Raw genomic sequence first — 21,120 nt, 5'->3', positions numbered from 1 at the left:
ATTCTCTGTATTCATATAAAATTTTCAGTTTTAGGCCTTGAATCTCATTTGCAAGATCATACTGTACTTTTTTTAATTGAACATTTTTGCCTCGTTCTACCACATGAATACCACAGGTATGCTATTAAGGGTACCTTAGGTTAAAGAACCGTCTTCAAAATATTGAAAATATCTGCAATATAATCAACACTTTTATTATCAACATTTTACAATTGGAAATTAAAAATATCTTATGGATGGATATAAGATTTCTGTTGTGATATTGAAACTTCTCTAAAAGTTTTGGAGTTGGGTCTTGCTACAGACTCATAATCCTCCAAGCCACCAGAGCTTGACTGAGCACTCGTGCACTATCTTCTTCCAGGTAAACAGCTGTTTGGGCACTTCACTTTCAGAACTGGAATCCGAATCACATTCTGATACTGGTTCTGGAAAGTGTCGTTGTCCAGAACTGGTAGCCAGGATGGGATAATAAGGATGAATGCTGTAAGAAAAAGATAATTCAATTAATGAAGAGAAATACAATACAATATTATGAAGACAACTTGGTCGTTATAGAAAATTATACCAAATATAAATGTTTAATAACTTGAGGATTTACTGTAGTTAGTCTTTTGGACTTTAAATAAGTTTACTAATATATATTACGTCATCTTCCTCTTGCACCATTCAATAAGTTATTTGGCCTCTTTAGGACTTGTATACTAAATCTCTTGAAGACCTCAAATATATCATATAATCTACCCAACAGGTAGCATGGTGGATTCAGAAAGAATGATTGACAGCATGAAGTAAAACCAAGATACAGTACATCCTATGGACTAGCACCAAGTGGGAGGGTCCATAGCCAAACACCACCAAACACCTGTAATGGGTTTTCTAGTTCCAGACAGTAAAAACTGAAATGGTAAACCAGGAGCCAGGACACACCAAATGCAACTCAGGAGAAACAGGCAGCTGAGAAAGGAATAAGCATTGTGCCGCAGACCTAGTATGCAGACCCCTGCAAACCGGCAAGCAAAGAGAATCCTGACTGTCCCCACCATAGGGTTCCACAGCACATAATGAACCGAGATGCTAATGTACTACATACACAATGTAGATACAAACTACACAGCTCGTGTCCTCGGGTGCACAGTGATCGTGTCATTCACACTTCCGTACTAAGAATACAAGTTAATGCTTGGTGAGGAATGGTTGTAGGTTTATTGTAATAATTGTAGAGCCAGTACAGTACTGACTTGCTTTAATTATTTTATAATTACACTAGTTGCAATATTATATAATAAATCTTTACCTTATTCCATTAGTGCAGTCTTTATGGGCAGTAAATGCTGACGAAGGCAACAACATGGGTATATCTTCATATGTAGAAGTGCCTTCATTACTCTGGCCCAAATCCCACTTTAATACTTGACCCTCGGTATTTCCTGTCAAGTTTATAGATTAATATTTTTGTAGAGAATAAATAACAGTAACAAGGTAATGATACTACAGGCTTTATATACTTTAAATATTAATGTTAAAACAAAATACAAAATAAAGTGACATTAAAGGCAAATTTAGTCATGGACATTGGAGTTAGACTTCAATATATTTCCACAATAAAAAGAAAATTCCCTCATTTCACTATTACTTTTTTAGAGGAAATGTAAATTTTTTGCAATATATTGCATATACTCCTGTAATTATACAAATATTTAATTCCTTTCTTTGACTAAAATCTGGAGAGTTGCTAATTACAAGCTAAATAATTATGGATGTTTGAAATTCATATTCAGCATTTTATGAAATGATAAGCAAAATAAGATGAAACATATGTACTGCGCTACAAAACATCAGTAAAACAAATTTTACCTTATTTTATTATGTACCAGAAAAATTTTAAATAGAACTACTGCATATACAGTAATGTGAAAATGATGAAGTAATATTAATAAGGTGTTAAATACATCAACACAAAAAGAAGACAAATTAGGTAAGTTTAAATATATAAACAAATTGGGTAAACATTGATTAGGAAATAGTGCAGGTTTCCTGGTAAAATAATAGCTATAGGATCAATGGAGTGTTTCAGTAGTGTAGGTTAGACATGGGTATACAATTTTCTTACCAAGTGAGGTTTGTTTTGTTATGCCTACTTTTCTGGGTGCCTAACCCTAGTCGATGGCAGACAAGGAACATCCCCAACCACAGGGTGGTTTTTCCTAAAGGCCATTGTTTCCTGTGCCTCTCTGAGGGGGCCAGGTTCTGGCTCATGGTCCCCAGTAGGCTTAACTCCATTGACTAATGCCCTAGACTGATATATTGCATAACAGTCCCATAGCTCCAGGGAGGCAAAGGGGCTCGCAAGAGAAAAAAATATAAGGTCAGCTTTAAATAATTGCTCTGCTCCACGTTAAATTGACCACCACTGTGCTGCAGCAGCAAACTGATACCTTAGGCTGCCTTGTGTTGTGGCAGTGTATAAATGCCATCATGCACGAGTGTGAATTGTTGTGCTAGTTGGAGCACATACTTTCTACTATCATAGCCAATTAGCCCTTCTTTCCTTTTCTTCATGTAGAGTGAGAGATTTATGTATACTGTACTAGTGTGTTAACCTTTTGAGCGAGTAATTAATTTATGTGTTCCATTCTCTTAAAAAAAAAAAAGTTATTTTTTGTAGTACTTTCCGACAAATCTGAGTTTAGGAGAAGAGACCCGGTGGGTTAATTTAATCTGCTGTTAAGAGAGATCTATTATAAGGTATATATACTGCACCATCCTTTATGGTAGCTTGAGTGTCAGAGCCATCTATTGACAATAAAAGCAACACCTCATATCCTGACTGCTCTATGGTGTTTACCACGTGTAAAATAAAACTTTACATAACCTGCACTCCATCTATACCATAACCAACATGATATTACATACCATTCAATTTAAGGGTTAATACTGTATTGAAATTCATAAGAACACTTTAGCCAAAGAAGCATTTTTAGTTTCAGGACAGCCACAATCAAATGCTGTATATTTAAGAAAATCTAGAGGCTCGGTATTATAATTAATTCAACCCATCCGCCTGTTTAGGAAGTAGTTTTTATAACTATGTGCACCATAGTACAAACACTCATGTACTAAGGAATAAGATTTTGTAATATTCATTTTATAAAGAGTCCAACAAAAATAAAGCTTAAAAAACACTTAAATATTTCTAGGCCTAGTATAGCACACATATATACTGTATTAGTCCAAAGATATCGTGCATTAGGCCTAGGAAAGTTAGGCTACGATAGTTTTGTTTGTCTTTGCAACATAAATAGGAAAGCTTTTCCAGTTTGTCCAAATTCAATAGTACCGATTTCTACTTTCTAAATTCGCTGTACATTGGTCCAGTATATGACCTATGGTCCTCATGATTACTATACGTACTACCAAAACAGGAGCATGGACTGAATTAATTTGTATAGTTTAGCAAAATATTTAGATTTCTCTCAGTCGATGTCATAAGTTTACTTTCACATTCAGTGTGATGCTAGTATCAAATCCTAGACAAATGCCCAACCCCTTTCTGAGTGCTTCTCTCTTCCTCCCTCACTCACTCAGGGAGCAGGAGGGTAAGGGGTGAGAATTTAGGTCATGAGGACTATCACTGGTACCAGAGGTCATTCAGCACCTCATTCACTGATACCTAACAAGAGAAGGATATTAGTGATCTTACCTGATACAAGAAAGCTATTCAGTTGTGGTTCCAAGTCAAAGTACATTCTTTGATTAGTAGAAACTTTTCGTCTGTATGCACATAGTATTTGTCCAAGATTTCTGATGTCCCAGCAAAGAATTTCATCATTCTAATAAAAACAAAAAAGTTAATATAGTATTACTTATGTAAGTGATATTCATGAACTGCTCCATACAATTTGAGAGTACTGTACTTTTAAGATAATCTCAAGAAATATATGCATATTATAAATTTTACATAAAATGTCCAAAATGAGTTACAAAATTTACAGTTCTGTATTTTAGGCATTTAGCCATATATATTCCATTTTTCATAAATCTATTACTGTACAACTGGCCATTCTAATTTATAACTTTCTAGACAATCAAGAAATTTGAAAAAGGTATTCTATTTAAACATGCGTACCATAATCTGTGTGTGTATGTACACATGCAAAAACTAAGCTTCAACTTGTCATCACACTGAGTGCATATATTGTATAGTATACAGCACAGCATACAAATTTTAATGGTCTGAACACATATGTACACTGGAATTGTGAGCTATTTGTAGCAAAGTCTGGACAAAGATAATAATTTTATGTAAATTATGGGTTTGGATAGGTTTATATGCACTGTATGGGTAAACATATACATGTATAGAATACACATGTCCAGTGTGAGAACAGACTGGTATCACCCACAAGATCTAGTCAACATGTATGAATACACATTCAAACATATTAGATGTATATTACCTTTCGGGTTCCAGAGAACAGCTGGGTGCCATCAGCAGAAAACTGAATGTGGGTCACCCCGCCCTGACACCCTTCCAACCGGCAGAACAGACTATTACTCTGAAGATTGTACAGACCTGCCAACAAGGGCATGGGGAATTTATATTATAAATTATTATACATACAAGATAAATATTTTTCAAATTTGTTACAAACCATCTTAAAATATACATTTGGTCACAAACTGTAATAACTAAACCTTGAGCCAAAATATTCACAGGTCATCTGAACTAAACCATACCATTAAAATAAATATTTTCATTTTTATTCTACTTATATGCCTAACCCACTTACTGGAAGACTCATACTGGACCTTTCCGTGTCAGCTTAGCAACACGAAAATAAATTTTGATTATAACTGCAACTTAAAACATACTCAACGACATGTCCGCATTTCTATGTCATGTTTACAATTTTTAAACCATAAATCTTATTTTTTTTCAAGAACAAAAGTCACAACTCAATCTGGCTGCAGAGTAGCATGTACATGAAATACTTTACATACCATCCTCCTGTTGAGGAGTGTTCTTATTTCTCTCTCTCTTCCACCCATGCCCTCTGCCTCTCTAATCCAATGCAAGATAATCCCTCCATCCCCTTTCACTCAATCTTCATCTTTCCCACTATCAATCTATATCTTCTTATATAAGTATATAACTATCTTCACCTCTTCTTTCTTACATCGCTGCCAATGTTGTCGCCGCACCTTACCTCACCAGCTTGTGAGTGTTCATTTAACTCCTCAATGTTCTCTAACTCACCTCTTTTCCTCAAGCCCTTCCATGTCATGTCTCATTCCTTACCATCACATTTCTAGTTTGCTTATGTCACTGAGCTTCAGTTTCAACATGATAATGGTCCAGGATAGAATGGAGCATTACCACTCTTCTTAATTAATTGTAAAATTTTCCAATTCTTCACAATTAATTGAATATATTTACCCATTACACCAATATAACGACCACCGTGACAAACACAACCTCTTACTCCTGCAATTTTAACCTTAAATAGTTACTTCATTCAGCTGTTACTTCTAGGTACAGTATACAGTACAGTATAACATTCCATGCACTAGACAAACACTGTGCCTTGTACCATACTTTTAAAACAGTTGGATTTCATACATTCTAAAATCTCTTGCTATATACTTTGAGGTGAAATTAACAAAAGTATAACTACAGCATCTTAACTTTCAGGCATGTGGTAAACAATTTAAATATTAGCAATGCATTTATTATTATTATTGACAAAATCCACAGGAGCCGTGATGAGGATACGAACCTATGCACTAGGTGTTCCCAGATGCACGCTCTAATCTGCACCTGGGAACACCCACCGCACAGGTTCCAATCATCACAGCTCCTGTAGATTTTCTCATTGATATATCATGATAATGTGATTTCTTTGTGTATTATTATTATTATCATTATTATTATTATTATTCAACAGAAGATATACATTGAGCAAAATCAAGAAAAAAAAAATTACTTTCAAGCCTCAATAATAACTTTACATAAAATTGTTCATGAACCTTTACAGATGACAAGACCTTTTGGTGATTGCATATATTTTTTTTGTCTATTATAACCTTTGGAATCTACACAGGCCCAGGGATCAATATATGATGATAACTGCTCATTAAGAGTTAATGCACAAAGTGGCTGGGACTTAAAGTATTATAAAACAAGGGAACACTCATTTACTCACCCAACGTGCCAAGGTAGCTGCCAGCAGCAAAGACAGATGGCAGCTGTGGGTTAAAGGCCATGCATGATATTATACCCGGTTGACCTGCAGCAAAAATAATAATAGTTAATTCTTGAAAAATGCAAGTATTAGCATGTACATGTGCAGGCTGTAGTGACCTAACTACAAATGTAATTACTTAACAAATTACATAAGTGTAGTTACAAGATGAGAGCTACACTCATGGTGTCCCGTTCCCCAGTACTGTACTCTTTGTCATGTATCGTTTTGAAACTACTATCGTTTTTGGCTGCCTCCACCTTCTCACTTAACTTGTTCCAACTGTCTACCACTCTGTTTGCAAAAGTGAATTTTCTAATGTTTTTTTCAGCAGCTTTGTTTTCTTAGGTTTAAACCTGTGCCCTCTTGGTCTTGAAGCTGCGGTTTCCAAAAATCTTTCTTTGCCAATTTTGTCGATTCCTGTGATGTAAACTACCACCAAATGTCACATTTTAAAAAGCTAAAGGCCTCCCCATAGGAACTGTTCAGCCGTTGATTGCAAGTGTGCAAAAATATCTAAGAAATTGATTAACAATGAAACAGTAACAAGTAAATGGCATAAGGAGTGACTAGGAACCACCATAGAGACTGCCAGAGTGTATAATTTCAATTAGGATATATAAATTTAAGTAGGGAGTCTGCTATGTTGCTCTTGTATAGCCAACACCACTCAGCTCAAGCATAATACTGAGGCTGTCTCCAGTAGAGGTTCTGTGCCCTGTGATGTGACCAGGTGAGTATTAGAGCAAGCTGTGAGGACCTTGGCTGCATTGGCCTGCCACTTGCTTGAGGTTAGGTGCATCACAATTAGGGTGTTTACAGCATTGCATCAACGATCATTTGCCTTGTACCTTTGGGTACCTAATTTTCTTACTTACCAACTTAGAGAGGGTCCCCTAAGTAGCTCTCGGAGCTACATAGGGGACCCTCCCAGAAAAAAATTTAGTTCAAAAACTGAAATCTACAGTAACACCTAATCAAGAATGATTATCTATAAAAAAAATTTGGGAAATCTGGAGTATATATAATATAAACAAGAAGCAAGAAGTTAAACAAATCATTCATAAATACATAGCTAGAGAAAATGCCACTTAACTTGAATAAAGAAAAACAATGATTCATGAATCTGGCAACACAGTCTTCATGTTTCTATACAAAACCTACTGCACAAGACAACCATAACTGTATGTCTGGTGATAGTTACCCACCCTTGGCATCTATGCTTTCAAAGTGTCTTCCTGGACGACTGGTGTGAAAGACACGGAGGCACTTGCTGAAGCCACACACAAGTTGTGATCCATCTTCACTAAACCCAACACTGTAAGCTGCTACCAGCTGATCAAGGCTGTTAATATAAATTAAGGTAAATTAATTCCATAGCATTTGCATATATTGAAATGAAACCTTTAACATGTAATCAACTTGTAATTTTCAAAAATGTAAAAAACCAGCATTGAATGTAATGAAATGCCATTTTCTGGGTGAGACCCTGAAGTTTCCTGGAGCAATACTGGGCTGATGTGTATATATTTAGTCTCACCATTTTCTGGGCGAGACCTGGAGGCTCCCCGGCATCCTTCCCTCCCTCCAGTTGGCAGTTTTTTCGCATCTTTGATATTCAGCCTCTGAACTGGGGATAGATCTGGGACCCCCTCTTCCCCCTCCCGAGGAGGGGGAAGTTGCGCAGACAGTGGCGTGGCGGTTGTGGTGACGTCATGCTTGTTTGCTTGTTTACTGATTGGGGAGTTCTGCTTGCTCGTTTATCTTTTGGTTAGCAATTTTTCCACCAGCTGTAGTTTGTTTTGGGATTCCTTCCTTTCTGGGTGCCTGACCCGGTAGATGGCAGATATGGGCCTATAAACACCTAACTACACGGGGGTGTCTATAGACCATTGCTCCTCATGCCTCTCTTGAGGGGGGCCAGGTTCTGGTGCTGGTCCCCAGTAGGCCTAGAACGCCATCGATTAGCTGTTGCCACGGTCTAATATATACACATGAGCCTGGTATAGCTCAAGGGAGCCGAAGGGGCTTTCCACAGAAAAATGAGTGAAGACCCAAAAAATCCCCTCCGTTACTTTTTCTATCCTTTTCTCTAGGCTTCATTAATTTATTTATACCTATGTTAATATAGTTATACTGTAGAAGTTTGCTAATCCGGACTATATGGCAATGACCCCTTGCCTGATAAGCACGCTTTCCGGATCAAAGGACGTTTCACTGTGGAAGTCCAGAAGTGAACATTTCCAAAAATATTTGTATGACAAACAGCATAATTTGAATTGCCACACACTATAATTAGTGTGTGGGGCTGGGTGGGTGGTAGGTGCACAGGGCAAGTGGGCAGGCAGACAGGTGGGCGAGTGGGTGGGTAAATGGCAGGCAGATGGGCTTGGTGAGTGAGCAGGCAGGTCAGGTGGGTGGGGGAAGCAGGTGGGTAGGCAGGCTTGATGGGTGGATGGCAGGCAGATGGGCTTGGTGGGTGGATGGGCAGGCAGGTCAGGTGGGTGGGTGGGTGGGTGGGTGGGCAGGCAGGTCAGGTGGGTGGGTGGGCAGGCAGGTCAGGTGGGTGGGTGGGCAGGCAGGTCAGGTTCGGGCTGGATGGGTGGGTGGCAGGCAGATAGGCTTGGTGGGTGGGTGGGAAGGTCAGGTAGGTGGGTGGGCAAGCAGTCAGGCATGTGGCCACACATAGGCAGGTGGTGGGTGACTCTCTACAAATACCTCCCTCCACCTATCACCCTCCTAACCCTTGCCACAAGTGATGACAACATACTCACTTGCTGAGTATGTTGTATGAGTATGTATGTATGAGTGAGTATGACAACATACTTGCTGTACAATGACACCATAATATGCACCTTGTGTTAAACCCTATTTTAGTTTCTTGTAAATACTTAAATGAATAAATAGTCAACCAATTACTTTTCAAATATTATGGTGTGGTTTTTAATATTCCTAACTAGCTCTCCACGACAAAAAGGAAAAAATATAATGATTAAACAATGGTGCCACGGGGAGAGACCTGACCGCCTGATCGGCGTCAGGGAGAGACCTGACCGCCTGATCGGCGTCAGGGAGAGACCTGACCGCCTGATCGGCGTCAGGGAGAGACCTGACCGCCACCCTCCTATCTTGAGGTTATCTTGAGATGATTTCGGGGCTTGGGGTCCCCGAGGGCCAGTCCTCGACCAGGTCTCCTTTTTTATACACACCCCCCAGGAAGCAGCTGTAACTCCCAGGTACCTATTTACTGCTAGGTATCGGGCATCAATGTGAAAGAAACTCTGCCTCCACCGGGGATTGAACCCGGAACCTCAGGACTACGAATCCGAAACGCTGTCCATTCAGCTGTCAGGCTCTTCCTAGGCTTAATTTTTAACACCAGTCACCTCTTGTTCACAATTCACTCCCCACAAACACCACACCCATCCTGGTGTGTGATGTGGTTACCACACCCACTCCTGACACCCACCCTCTAACACTCACTCCCGACACTCACCCCTGATACCCACAACCACCCCTGATACTCACCCTTGTAACTCACTCCTGACACCCACCCCTGACACTCTCCTGACACCCACCACACCTACACCCACTCCTGACACCCACCACACTCTTATCTCTCAGTGGTAAAAGTTCACATGTTATAATCTGCGGCAAGTCGACCATTGGTTTTGGAGAGATTTTTAGGCTTCAAACTCACTATCAGTATATGCTGATCCAGACAAATATCTGATAATCCGGTTTCTAAGGACATTCTGTCTGAATAGGGATATAACTTTATCCGGCCACGATAGTTACCGGATTAGGGCATTTTCCCGATTAGTGAGCTTCTACAGTATTTAAAATAAGGTGCAAGTGCTTGCTGCACCTTATTTTAAATATATACAGTACTATATACATTAGGTTCCATGAATAAAATGGAAATAAATTTTTTCAAGCAATATCTCAATATACTTACAGAGTTCAATAATCAAAACATTACAGAAATGTTAAAATCCTACTGAAACTCACTATAGCTAGATTAGTATTTATGTCTTCTGAATTTTAAGACACTATTACAAACATGCTTATTAAAATGATCAGATATTTATATTGTTAAACTTAAAATCACTGACAAGAGGCACAGATATTTGTAAATGTCATCTGACTAGTAATTTGTAAGAGGAGATTTATTAGCAAAGTTGTTGGTAACTCAGTACTTACTGGTCATATGAATGATAACTGCAGATGAGATTACCATTCCAGGCGTCCCATAAATGAACTGGTTGGTCTCGGCATGTCACGGCAAAGCTAAGGGAAATAACACATTGACGTCATTTTTATTTTAACACAGTACAAGCTACAGACAGTACTAGCTTCACTCCTACTTGCAAATTACTGTATACTAATGAATGGCTTCTTAACAGTAGAAGATAGTGCTGGAATAAAACCCAAAACATTTACAGTATTCAAGCCTTCCCCACACAATCTACAAAAATTTAAATCACCATGGAAGACATTACACATCAATTTCCATATTTAAATTAATACAAAATATATTAATAATGACACTATAAATACTCTGAATTATCACACAACACAATAAGAACAAAGGTGTACGTAAGAAGCAGCAACACACCTACCAACAGGTGCGAGGATCATTGGACTGCATCAGTGGAAACCATGCAAAGTCATATATCAATTCCCTTTCCTGTACAGTAATGGCAGCTTTAGCATACTTTTTAGATTCTTCCATAAACCAAGACTCGCCTGTAAACAAAAAAATGCAGGCTTCATAATTTTGAAAGAGACAGTAATGGACCAATATGTAGAATATTCATTTTTATATAGTGTTTAGTTACACAGTACAAAAAAAAAAAGGTACAGTGTATAGTATTCTATTGTTGCCGCCTCTAGTTTTCCTACACAATTACTGTACATATATTGGTGATTTACCCGCTGATTAACAATTAGACCAATCATGTTTTCATCTCTCATCATAAAATATTAATTACATTGTTATGTTTCAAGATATGCAACACACGAATGTTAACTTGGCAAATATTACGTGCTACACAGCCTTCCCAGCTTGGTGCCTTCTTTTGATAATTACTTACTTGGCAAATATTATGCTGAACAAACTATTACATGCACCAAACATATTCCAAAATAAGATCTGAGAGTTTGCACAGTCTATTTTAATATCTAAGGCCTGAACAAGTAACCATCTGTCAAAATGTAATAAGATACTGTAAAGATATTGACGTCATAAAAATTAGAGATGGAGATGTAAAGCAATAAATACATAAATAGCACCTTACTTTGAAACTCTCTCTGAACAACTGGTGCAGGTAGATTCAGAAGACGTAATTTGCAGTCATCACTCCCCACCAGCAGACAGGAACCATCTGGTGACCTATATGTTCATTATGGAATACTGATTGTAGAAATAAACACGATCACAGTCAACTTCGAGTTCTACACAGGAAGGCATTTAAAGAGAACACAAGTAACAGTAATCTACATAATGTTTTGCTAAGAATCTAATGGGATTTGAGAAAATTAATTTTGAGCATAGCAAAATTTAAATATTTTATGTATTGTGAAATAAAAAAAAATCTGACTGTAAACAACAAACAGATAAATTCCTATGCTAGGCACATCTTACTATAAAAAAATACTGTACTGTGAAAGTTCAAAAAAAAAAAAAAGAGAAAGACAGCAAAAAGAAAAAGCAAGAAAGAAAATGAAAACAGTGTTGAACATAATGAAACGACTTTCTGGTAAGGCCTTGGTGGCTCCCTCAAGCTAGCTCGCTGAGGTAGCTCCTCACTACTAAGTCGCATCAGTCTTAGGTTTCCTGTATCGCCTAGTGTGGACCAGAGCCAGAATCTGGCACCTGTCACAGAGGCACAAAGAGTTGAGTATTGTTATTATCACCCTCATTGAGAAAACAGCCAGAAAGTAAGTGAAGCACCACAAACAACTGCAAAGTTCACAGAACCAAAGCACTGAAACAGCCAAACTCTACTAACATTTCACTCAGAAGCTAAGCCAAACTCCTCTAGTTATGGCTGGCCACCAATAGGTGCCAGCATCACCCAGTTTCCACATTATTATAATCTCAGTCGGGAGCTAATAGACCACGAAACCAATGCATCTGGTAGGGGTAAAAGAAGAGGAAACCATCGAGACCTTACCAGAAAAATGTTTTTCATTGCATTCAGCACTGGCATTCTAGTGGGACCGAATTGTGGCTCCCAGAAGCTAACAACAGAGTTATATAGGGAAAATAGAACTTACCAGGAGAGGAGGGAAGATAATGCACACAAAGACAAGACGAAGGGACAGGAAACCCATCCTAGAGTAACAAGAGCCCAGCAGGGACCAGTTCTTTAACCAGATAATGAGCTACGAAGTCCCTTTTAGACCTCCAAAACCCCTAAGCCCAAATATCAGCCCATTATATTAGGAAATACAGTACTGCAGGCAAAGCAACAAACTTGCAAATATCACGGATCTGAGGGTAGACCAGAGGCAAGCTAGACTTAATGACACAGTGGACAAAATGGGATAAATGAGCCTTGAAGTAGGGAACCAAAAGAAAATTGGGCCAACAAACAGCACATCTACTTAAGCAGAGTAGATGGCATGCAGGTAGCAATGAACTGTCTCAATTGGAAACAACAAATGATGCACCCCCAGCTTTAAAACCAATAAACAACCACCAAAATCAACAGTGTCATTCAAAAACGGAAGCTACAGCAGCAAATTTTTGAACGTCATGGGCACGAGGATAGACCGCAGGCTGAGTGGACTAAATAATCCTGCAAACGACCTGGGAGACCCGAGCCCTGGAATAGGGAAGAAGGGAAACCGGGTCAACCCGGTTGATTGTTGTCCCCGTTCACAGAGGCCATAGTGTGCAAATAACGGCGAGAGCTGCAATCGTACACAACACATGATGCACCCCCGGACAAACCAACCAAGCATCAACCACCCAAGGGCCCTTCGGAAAGTTGCCGTCTCATTTTTCACCAGAAAAGAAGGAGACGGTTGCAACCGAACAAACCTACCACCAGGACCGAAAGAGCAAAAACTCCTGCACCGGAGGAAAGCATGAAGCTCCCCGACCCTATCCCCAAGAGGCCAATGCCAACAAGAAAAAAAAAGGGCCTTGTCAAAACAATCCTGAACCAAAGGGGGTCACCACAAACCTAGGAGAAGAGAGAAACAAAGTACCTGGTCCAACACCCCGAATGCAAGCAGGAGCAGCTCTGCAAGCGCCGCACGATACAAGGCTACAGTATTCGGCATAAGATGGCGGTCCTGAAACAACAGAGAGAAAAGACAAGACAACCCGATTCAAAACCGAAGACAATCTACGAAGAGACAAAAAAGAACTAAAGGACCGCCAGGAGACTTCATACTGCTACCGAGACGAAACTCACAGGCAGGACGCCATCATAGAAGCCACCTGATCACCATAGAAATGGTGATAAATCCACATCAAAAAGACCAGACATGAAGATCGGAGAAGATCGAACCAGCCATGTACCGGACCAGACCGATCCTCTGAAAGAGGCGGAGCTGCGGAAAAGTCCCCAGGTTCAGACACCGAGCAAGCAGTGCCAGAAACCAAGGCTGGCTACGAAACCCGTACGTCTAGCAGAGCCAACTGAACAAGTTGGCATCTGAAAAGAGTCCCCGCTTAGTTCTGGGGAGCCGGAGGGGCTCTCCACAGAAAAGGCACGAGACAACTTGCGAAATGGAGCCAAGGGGGCCATCATCATTAAACACAAACAAGAATAGCTCCAGCAAGGCCAAACGATAACATTACAAAAAGAACAAAGCCATCAGGATGGACACAGAAGAGGCATGACAAAAAAAACAAAGAAGTAAAAAGAGCACCAAGAAGCTATACTGCTGCTGTGATGCAAGATGTAGGCGGGATACCAACAACTGTGCCACCTGCACACAATACATGTGGTGATAGACTTATGTCAGAAAGCCCACAAGCACAGATCAGCAGAAAATGTGGCAATCTACTGGGAGAGGTGGAGCCGCAGGAATATAAACAGGTGCAGTCCCTTCCAATTGCTATACAGTCATACTGGCCAAGTGCCTTCTCATTATTTTCATTCCTACTAGAAATACCTAAGAAACTAATCTGGTTTACTCGACATTCATATGAAGGAGAACATTCACCCGTTTAGTTTTATTTATGAATGGTGCCACCATACTTATGACATCAAGCCTCTAATTCACTTATAAAATTGTTATGTGTACAGAACAATAGAGAGAGAATACCAAAAATTGGAAGATACAAGTAAAACTAAATTTTGTCTAATTACAAATTTACCATGTACAGTATTGGTTTGCACTGTTCAAGATCGCACTGTGTAGCCTCAGGAGTCAACTGCAATACATTTATTATTTATACGAGATAAATATGACATTTCTACATATACGAGTAATATACAAATAAAAATACAGTACAGTATATATTTCACCAAGATCTTTCTTATCAATTTCATGTGACTTATGGACAAGAGTTACTGGGTAACAATGAAAGCTTGTTTACAAATACACCTGGTTCCATACAGTCACAAGTCAGCCATAACAAATAAGGTATATAACAGTAAACACTGTGCAATACAGTATATGGTATTTTCAATGTGCACAAAATGTTTTGCACAAGGATTCTGCTATATAATGGAAATAAGTACAATACTGAACATGGTGTAATGCAAATAACAGAAGCTTTAGAATCAGTAATACAGGTTCAATTTAGCCTCCTGTGCTTAACAGAGTTATGAAAATTGGAAAGAAAAATATTTATAACTAACCATTTGCATCCCTTTGTAAAGTTAACATTTGGGGCACTGTATTCTTCTTTATAATCGAGTGCCATCACTGGTGAATCAAACGTGAACTTCAAGGCTGGCCAGTAATTATTTTGTTCTTGTCTCGCAGCATCCATCTCTGTATCTTGACCACTAGCTTCAGATGGACCTTTAGTATGTGCTATTGTTCCTTCCTGATCACTAACTGTTTTATTTACTTCAGATGCTCCTTCATCAAATTCTATTGTCCCTTCATGATTATTAATAGAAACATTTACATTACAAGGTCCTTTTTCATGCTGTATTTTCCCTTCATAATTATTCAATGAAACATTTGTTTTACAAGATTCTTTATCATGTTGTATTGCTACTTCACACTTACTATCTGTAACACTTACTTCACATAGTCCGTTATCATACTGCCTAGTACACTTAGATACATTCATCTCTGCTGCAGTTAAATTGCTAAGAGTTTCTTCTGATTTTTGTGTGTCTTGTCCAATTGATATTGAAAGCAACATAGTATCCAAGGAGTTTGTTATATTACCTAATTCACCTTTATGATTGCTAGCACTGTCTGGTCTAGAATTAGTTTTCACATCCACACTTGAATGTTTGATTATGCTTTTGTCATTAGTACATATTTCAGTGTAAGGATTAGGTGGTAATATTAAGGCAGCATCAAGTTGTGCTAAAACAAGCAATTTTTGTTGATTCAAATAACTGTTGCTTTCATCATCTATAGTGAATTCTTCCTTGTTGATAACTGCTTCTTCATCCATCTGAAACATGATTAAGCCTCTAGTTAAGTGCACAGGTACTATAAGAAAAAATTATACTTTATGCTCATGAGAAACAAAATAAAATTAGACACTGATCTGCTCTGTATCTTGTACTCACCTAGTTGTGCATGCAAGGGTTGAGCTGTGGCTCTTTGGTCCAACCTCTCAACTGTCAATCAACTAGTATACAGATTCCTGAGGCTATTGAGCTGTCACAGGTAACTATGACAGTCTATTCCATTTGTAGTCGATACCAGTCACTTCATACTCAACATTCATATATAAATTTGAATATCTAACCTATTGATTAATCAATGATATACCTATTGATATATCATTAATAGATATTAATTAACATCTAACCTATTGATCAATCAATGATATAACCTCCCACTCTACCATTAACCAAAGGAGTGCCACAGGGCAGCATCCTAGGACCTCTCCTATTTCTTATATACATCAATGATCTGCCTAATATGTCTAACATTCTTAAACCTATATTATTTGCTGACAATACTACTCTCATCTACTCAGACCCTAACCTACACACTAAATAATGTTGTAAATAACGAATTAAAAAAGTCCACATATGGATGTCAACCAACAAACTCACACTAAACATGGAAAAGACCTACTACATCTTATTTGGAAGCCAATCAACAAATGCAATTCAGCTTCAGATAGACAATGTTAACATCAGCAATAAAATTGCTGGGAAGTTCCTTGGCCTAAACATGGACAAAAGACTCAACTTCAGCACCCACATGCTACACATAACCAAGAAAGTCTCAACAACAGTTGGTATACCTGTACTTTCTAAAATCGGATACAGTATTATGTTCCTAACCCTGCTCTCCTCTCATTATACTATGTGCTAATCTATCCCTATCTTACTTATTGTATCTGTGCATGGGGTTCAACCACTACAAACTATATCAAGCCCATCATGAACAAATCCACAAGGGCCGTGACGAGGATTCAGGCAGCGTCTGGGATGCTCCCAGACGTAGGTTCGAATCCTCGTCACGACCCTTGTGAATTTGTTCATTTGATGCATCACGTTATTGTGATTTGTGTGTGTAAGCCCATCACCCAGAAAAAATCTGCTTCAGAACAATAACAAATTCAGTTTTCAGACAACACTCAGCCCCCTTGTTTAAATCCCTAAACATGCTAAACATAAACTCACTCCACACATTCTCTTGTGCCATTTACATTTACAAAGCCCTGTTTTTAAATGCCAAACCTTGTTCTGAAACTCTCCCTGGACAGATGTAATAGGACCCATTATCACCACACCAGAAATAGATATCTCTTTGATATCCCCCAGAGTCAAACTTAATCTGTGTAAACAGACTATGCAAATAAAGGGATCTAATCTATGAAACTCACTCCCTAACGAATTGAAAAGCTGTCCAACCTACACCTTATTCAAAAGAAAACCAAAAAGTACTTAATTTCATCCTCATAGTTTTCCTACCTAGTGCTTTAAACTCACTGTATATTGTGCTACCTAAACCCCCAATATATGTACATAAACCATTCAACTTCACCATTGTAACTACTGCTATCATCTTATATCATGATTGTTATATTGAACACATATTTTACTACATTATACCTATAAATAATCCTCAAATTATACTACAAAGTATAAGTTCCTGTTGGTAATCTTTAAATTTTACTGTAATGTACCTACTAATCTTCGTCAAATTTTCTTACAATGTACCTGTTAACATTCCTCAATTTTGCTAGAAATTACCAACTTAAAATTATGTTAGACTAAGGACTTGCCCGAAATGCTATACATGTTAGTGGCTTTATAAGAATGTAAAAACATCAATACTAAGTACTCTCATAAACCCAATGGACGTTGTATATAAATAAATATACTGTATAAAAAATAAATAAATAAATATATAGCAGTCTCTGTGGCGTAGTGGTTAAGACGCTTTGCCTGGCGTTTCACGAGCGCTTTGTCCTGGGTTTGTATCCTGGCCGGGTAGGATTTACTGGGTGCAAATTTTTAACTGTAGCCTCTGTTTAATTTAATAGTAAAATGGGTACTTGGTTGTAAAAACAATTCTTCGCGGGGGTCGTATCGTATTCCAGGGACCATAGGATTAAGGATTTGCCCGAAATGCTACACGTACTAGTGGGTGTACGAGAATGTAAGAACTTGTATATATCAATAAAATAAAATAAAAAAAATAATTAATGTGCGAGTCATATAGTATTATGTTGGTGTTCAAAACATCCAAGAAATAGATTTTAAAATTGGAATTATTTAGACGACGGGTCAGTACAAAATGTATATGATATTGTCGTACCTTGATGATGTGTGGTTGGTGACCGGTGAGGTGCTACTCGAGGCACAGTTAGCGTGAAGGGCCTCCACCTCCTGCCCACGGCTGTTGGCGTGATGACGCGTCACGCTGCCTCCCTCACACTGACCCTTGTTTACAAATATGAAGCACTCACAGGCCTAAATAATATTCTCCCGATCTTAAGATGGGCATGGTGTCTCTCAGTCTTAATTATTTATTTATTTATTTATATACAAGAAGGTACATTGGGTTCATGAGAGTACACAGACTTGAAGTTTTACATTCTGGTAAAGCCACTAGCACGCATAGCGTTTCTAGCAGATCCTTAATCTAACAAATAATCTTAAGAAGGTAATTTCTAGCAAAATTAAAAAAATGCTTAAAGATACATTGTAAGTATAAACATACATTGTAAGAAAGTACAAAAACACAAACACGTAAATTCAGTACTTGAATTTACGTGAGGGATACCATCTCAATACTGGCCTCGACGAAGACAGGATGTCGGCGGTTTGTCAAAGTTCTCTTCCCCCCCCCCCCCCACTCCATTTGTCCTTGTAGTTTTACCTTGTTTTTAAAATTCAACAGTTTTTTGGCATGTACTTCTTCTGCGGGTAGGCGGTTCCATGGATTATAACCCGATGGCTGAAAAAGCATCTGTTTTCAGTCGTACATTGTGGTTTGTTGCAAGGAGTTTCAACTGTTTCAAGGAGCTTGAAACTGTTACACACAGAAATCACAATTGCGTGATGCATCAAATGAACAAATCTTAAACAAATGATTAAGGCAGCGTCTGGGATGCTCTCGGACGCAGGTTCGAATCCTCGTCACGGCCCTTGTGGATTTGTTTGTTGAAACTGTTGTTCTTTGTCCGTGTTACATCTGACCTTTTGGAGAGTTCGGATTAATATCCACCAAATGGTTCAGTATTTTACAAATTTCTGAGAGATCTGCCCTATCATGTCTGGTTTGCAGTTCCATGGGTTTATAATCCTATAGGTCTACCTGTGTCCCTCTCGGTCTTAAGCCTGGCTTGGAGTCTCTCGGTTTATGGCTACTGTATCCAGGCATGGCGACCTCATTTTCAGAAAGACATGTATCTGCTTTGGAAAAAGTTCGACGCCGAACAACAAAAATCATCTCAGAATTATGTCTTTTGCCTGATTTATCTGTTGTAAGTAAGTCGACTCTCATATTAGGATCAGTTGAAGGCCACAAGACTAACAACACTGCAAACCAGACATGACAAGGATGAGCTCATCCATACTTTTAATATATTGAAAATTATATTCTATATACTAGACTGACTCCGGCTGGAAGAAGGGGGACCCATAGCCTCGGAGGAAACCACACATAACGCATTGGAGGGAATGTAGGTCTCCTCCAATACAGTTTCTGTGTGCTTTTCTCCTACCACCCCCTTTCTTTTTTATTTTTTATTTTTTTTTCTTTATTGTGTATTTAAAGGTTACAAGACATACAAGACATATGCCTAAAGGTTATGGATCTCTTGAAGCTCCTCCGCTTCCGGACAGGAACCGAGGACGCAGCAGGCATTTCCCCTCTGGATCGCCACACTGAGGCACTGAAACAAAAAACTGGAAGCCCTTGGGTCTCTGGTGACGTCAATGAGCTTGGAACCCAATTCCTTGAGACATCCCAAGGCACTCTTGCCCCAGGGGTCATGCGTCTCAGACGCTATGGGAACAAAGAGGTATTGACCTTCCAGTCGCCTGTACTTGAGTGATTTTGCTGTTTCCCTGTGGTTGGCCGCCCCACCTGCTTGCATGATCAGCTCCGAAGTGTACATAGGTGTCAGCCAGGGTGGATACACATGTGTAGTCCCACATCAACTGTCTACCCTCCTTCCAGGAGTATATGGTGATGCCATCAGGGCAAAATGCAGGGAAATCCGGGTTTTGGACCCCTAGGATGCGAGGTTCTCTCTCCGCTGGGCACCTAGCTGAGACGAGGCTCCTCTTGATGATGTCATTGACCTCGTTGTGTCTTGCATGCCAGTCCTTTGTGCTTCCGCAATGCAACCCATGCAGTCCGTATTGGTCTGCTTCCACCCTGTTGCAAATACACTTGTATTCAGTGTGAATTGGGGCACCAAGGCGGAGGGCCACTGATACACGAAGGGATTCTGGATCTAGGCGCGTGCCCATTGCCGGCATGGGTACTGCCAGGAGGAAGTCTCCTGCATGGGGGGGCATGCACTGCTCTGAGGCGGGCTTTCTCCTTGTCTGATGTTGCGGCGCTGAGCATGGCATCAGCTACTTTTTCCACTAGAGGATGGTCCCAGCCGGACTGTTTGTGTTGTTTTGTTGGCTCTATAATGGTTGCTGGGGCTGCAAGAACATCTCACTGATTTGAACATTCAGTGAAAGCAGGATCGTGTATTCCTGCTGAATCTCTCAGGGTTGCAGGTAAGATATCTCTGACGAGGTCGTGCGATGTATGGGAGGAAAGGAAGGCTGGTAGAGCAATTTGGGAGGCTGTGCGGACACCAAGGCCACCGTGTCTTACAGGAAGGGGTTGCTTGCTCCCACTGAGAGTCGTCCAATGGCAGATTCAGGACTTTCACCAGCATGGACCTCAGAAGGGTGTCATACACATTTAACTTAGGGCTGATAACTATACCGATATATTTGGATGATATTGATCCAGACCACTTTTTCAAAAGGTCAGATGTAACACAAGGAGCAACGTTTTCAAGCTCAACAAGCTATAATGTAGGACATAAAACAGGAGACGCTTTTTCACCTGAATAGGGATATAAAGGAACCGCCTACCCGCAGAAGACGTAGCCGAAGCCGTAAATAACATAACACGGCTGCAGTTCAAAATCCAGCTGCATAAAATAATCAGAACAAATCGGGGGTCCTTTAACAACCCGCCGGCTTCCTGTTCTCGTCGAGGCCACTTGAGAGATCATGAG

General features: G+C 39.4%; 2 protein-coding genes across 6 annotated transcripts in view; one reads left to right on the top strand and one right to left on the bottom strand.

The window, feature by feature from the left end:
• Nucleotides 1–2,880, top strand: part of Bcs1 (Bcs1 chaperone) — a 29,073-nt gene extending 26,193 nt beyond the window's left edge. For all 5 annotated transcript variants that reach the window (XM_069322028.1, XM_069322026.1, XM_045768382.2 and 2 more), the window contains exon 11: nucleotides 752–2,880. In XM_069322028.1, the coding sequence (XP_069178129.1) occupies nucleotides 752–795 (44 nt within the window). In that variant the 3' untranslated portion in view covers nucleotides 796–2,880. The remainder of the gene's footprint in view (nucleotides 1–751) is intronic.
• WDR79 (WD repeat domain 79) lies at nucleotides 179–18,338 on the bottom strand. Its single transcript, XM_045768371.2, has 11 exons — nucleotides 18,183–18,338; nucleotides 15,074–15,852; nucleotides 11,546–11,640; nucleotides 10,868–10,994; nucleotides 10,449–10,535; nucleotides 7,454–7,590; nucleotides 6,207–6,290; nucleotides 4,461–4,576; nucleotides 3,704–3,833; nucleotides 1,298–1,430; nucleotides 179–484 (listed from the first exon to the last, which is right to left on the bottom strand). The coding sequence occupies exons 2-11, from the start codon at nucleotides 15,850–15,852 to the stop codon at nucleotides 307–309; spliced, it is 1,866 nt and encodes a 621-aa protein (XP_045624327.2). The 5' UTR covers nucleotides 18,183–18,338; the 3' UTR covers nucleotides 179–306.
• Nucleotides 18,339–21,120: the final 2,782 nt, after the last annotated feature.

Source organism: Procambarus clarkii, chromosome 10 (genome assembly GCF_040958095.1).
Source record: "Procambarus clarkii isolate CNS0578487 chromosome 10, FALCON_Pclarkii_2.0, whole genome shotgun sequence".
Lineage (NCBI taxonomy): Eukaryota > Metazoa > Arthropoda > Malacostraca > Decapoda > Cambaridae > Procambarus > Procambarus clarkii.
Note: the sequence above shows the minus strand (reverse complement) of the source record. Positions and strands in the feature narration are given on the sequence as shown.

Bases quoted from the DNA above. Each gene is read 5' to 3' on its own strand.
- WDR79 (XM_045768371.2), bottom strand. From the start codon at position 15,852: ATGGATGAAGAAGCAGTTATCAACAAGGAAGAATTCACTATAGATGAT. The intron at 10,995-11,545 runs GTAAGGTGCTAT...TTTTGTTTACAG, and splicing joins TGTTCAGAGAGAGTTTCAAA to GCGAGTCTTGGTTTATGGAA. The intron at 4,577-6,206 runs GTGAGTAAATGA...CCTTGTTGGCAG, and splicing joins CAGCTACCTTGGCACGTTGG to GTCTGTACAATCTTCAGAGT.